The following is a 1,968-nucleotide window of genomic DNA, read 5'->3' on the forward strand; positions in this document are numbered from 1 at the left end:
ATAGTCACATGGATTCTCAATAGTTTTTTTTTTTTTTTTTCATTTTTCTAAAAGCACTGTCTCTCAAACTTTGGTGATATCAAATTCATCTGTCTGGCTTGCCAAAACTAGATGGCTGGTCCTCACCTCAGAGTTTATTAGCAATATATCTGGACTGATACCAGAATTTGTATTTTTAACAATTCCCAGGTGATGTTGTTGTGGCTCACCCAGAGACCATTCCTTTTTTTTTTTTTTTTTTAACTTTCACCCCATGTTTTCCATCAGATTCATCAACAACATGGGACCCAGAAACCAGACAGTATTTTCAGAATTCTTTCTCCTAGGATTGACAGATGATCCAGAACTGCAACTCCTCCTCTTCAGTCTGTTCCTGTCCACGTACCTGGTCACCATCCTGGGAAATATGCTCATTATCCTGGCTGTCATCTCTGATTCCCACCTCCACACCCCAATGTACTTCTTCCTCTCCAACCTGTCCTTTACGGACATCTGTTTAAGCACAACCACCATCCCAAAGATGCTGGTGAACATCCAAGCACAGATTCAGAGCATCAGTTATACAGGCTGCCTCACCCAGGTCTGCTTTGTCTTGACTTTTGTTGGTTTGGAAAACTTTCTCCTTGCAGCAATGGCCTATGACCGCTATGTGGCCATTTGCCATCCCTTGAGGTACACCGTTATCATGAATGCCCAACTCTGTGGCCTGCTGACGGTACTTTCCCTGCTCATTAGCATTGCCAATGCCCTACTCCATAGTCTGATGATACTACAGTTATCCTTCTATAAGGACTTGGATATCCCCCACTACTTCTGTGAACTCGGTCAGATTGTCAAGCTTGCTTGCTCTGATACTCTCATCAATAATATCTTAGCATATTTTGCAGCTGGCTTATTTGCGGGTGTTCCACTCTCTGGAATCATTTTTTCTTACACTCAAATTTTCTCCTCTGTTTTGAGAATGCCATCAGCAGGCAGGAAATATAAAGCTTTCTCCACCTGTGGGTCTCACCTATCAGTTGTGTCCTTATTCTATGGGACTGCTTTTGGAGTGTACATTATTTCTGCAGTTAGTGACTCTTCCAGAAAGACTGCTGTGGCCTCCGTGATGTACATCGTGATTCCTCAAATGATGAACCCCTTTATCTACAGTCTGAGGAATAGTGACATGCAGGGTGCCTTGAAGAAACTCATCAGTAGGATACCTTTTTTTCTGTGATGGTGCCATGTACCTTGGGCTGGGTTGTAAGAATAAATCAGTATGATTTATTGTTATTATCATATTATATCATATTATCATTATCATATATGATTATATGAATCACAGGAGAACAAGGAAGTTAATTCTTCTATCACTGAATGCTTCTAACACAAGTAGATAACGTAACAGCCAAGTATATTTTAACTTAGAGTTGAAACCTAACTTTTATTTTTCTTTAGCTTTTTATGTTTGACAAATTATATCAATTCTTACTTCAAGGCTTTTCTCAGTTCCACAGAGGTAGAGCCTAAGGCAGAGATAGAAGTTTTATGTGTGTATGGATGACTCAGAAGAAGTAAATGCAGAATATGAATAGCTCAGAGAAAGGACAGGAAAATGACTATTGTCATATTTAGAGACTTGCTTCTCCATGGTCCCGTAAGAGACCATGTCAGTTGAAACCCAAATCAGGCTACAGTGAGGTAAGGTAGTTCATCTTTCACACCCCAACTTAGTAATGGAGACCAGTCACTAGTAAAGTGTATTCCTTTGAGGCAGTATTAGTATCCATCCACTATACTCAGTTTCATTATCTATACAACTGGTATAATGGTATCATCTCATTTTGAAATAATTGTGAGTTGTGTTTTATCAGTGAGGAAGCCTTTAGTTCTAAGAAGAGAAAAATACCTATCCCTAATATGATCGAACAGGAAACAGTTGTCATTATTAGAACTTCAAGACAGGGAATGTGAAACAGGGGAGTA

The 1,968-nt window shown here is 39.5% G+C and overlaps 1 protein-coding gene across 1 annotated transcript; it reads left to right on the forward strand.

Moving 5' to 3' along the window:
• Positions 1-262: 262 nt before the first annotated feature.
• LOC132010939 (olfactory receptor 7G2-like) lies at positions 263-1,219 on the forward strand. Its single transcript, XM_059388935.1, has one exon. It carries the CDS (start codon positions 281-283, stop codon positions 1,217-1,219), a length of 939 nt encoding a protein of 312 aa, XP_059244918.1. The 5' UTR covers positions 263-280.
• Positions 1,220-1,968: the final 749 nt, after the last annotated feature.

This window comes from Mustela nigripes, chromosome 2 (assembly GCF_022355385.1).
Source record: "Mustela nigripes isolate SB6536 chromosome 2, MUSNIG.SB6536, whole genome shotgun sequence".
Taxonomy (NCBI): domain Eukaryota; kingdom Metazoa; phylum Chordata; class Mammalia; order Carnivora; family Mustelidae; genus Mustela; species Mustela nigripes.

Bases quoted from the DNA above. Each gene is read 5' to 3' on its own strand.
- LOC132010939 (XM_059388935.1), top strand. From the start codon at position 281: ATGGGACCCAGAAACCAGACAGTATTTTCAGAATTCTTTCTCCTAGGA.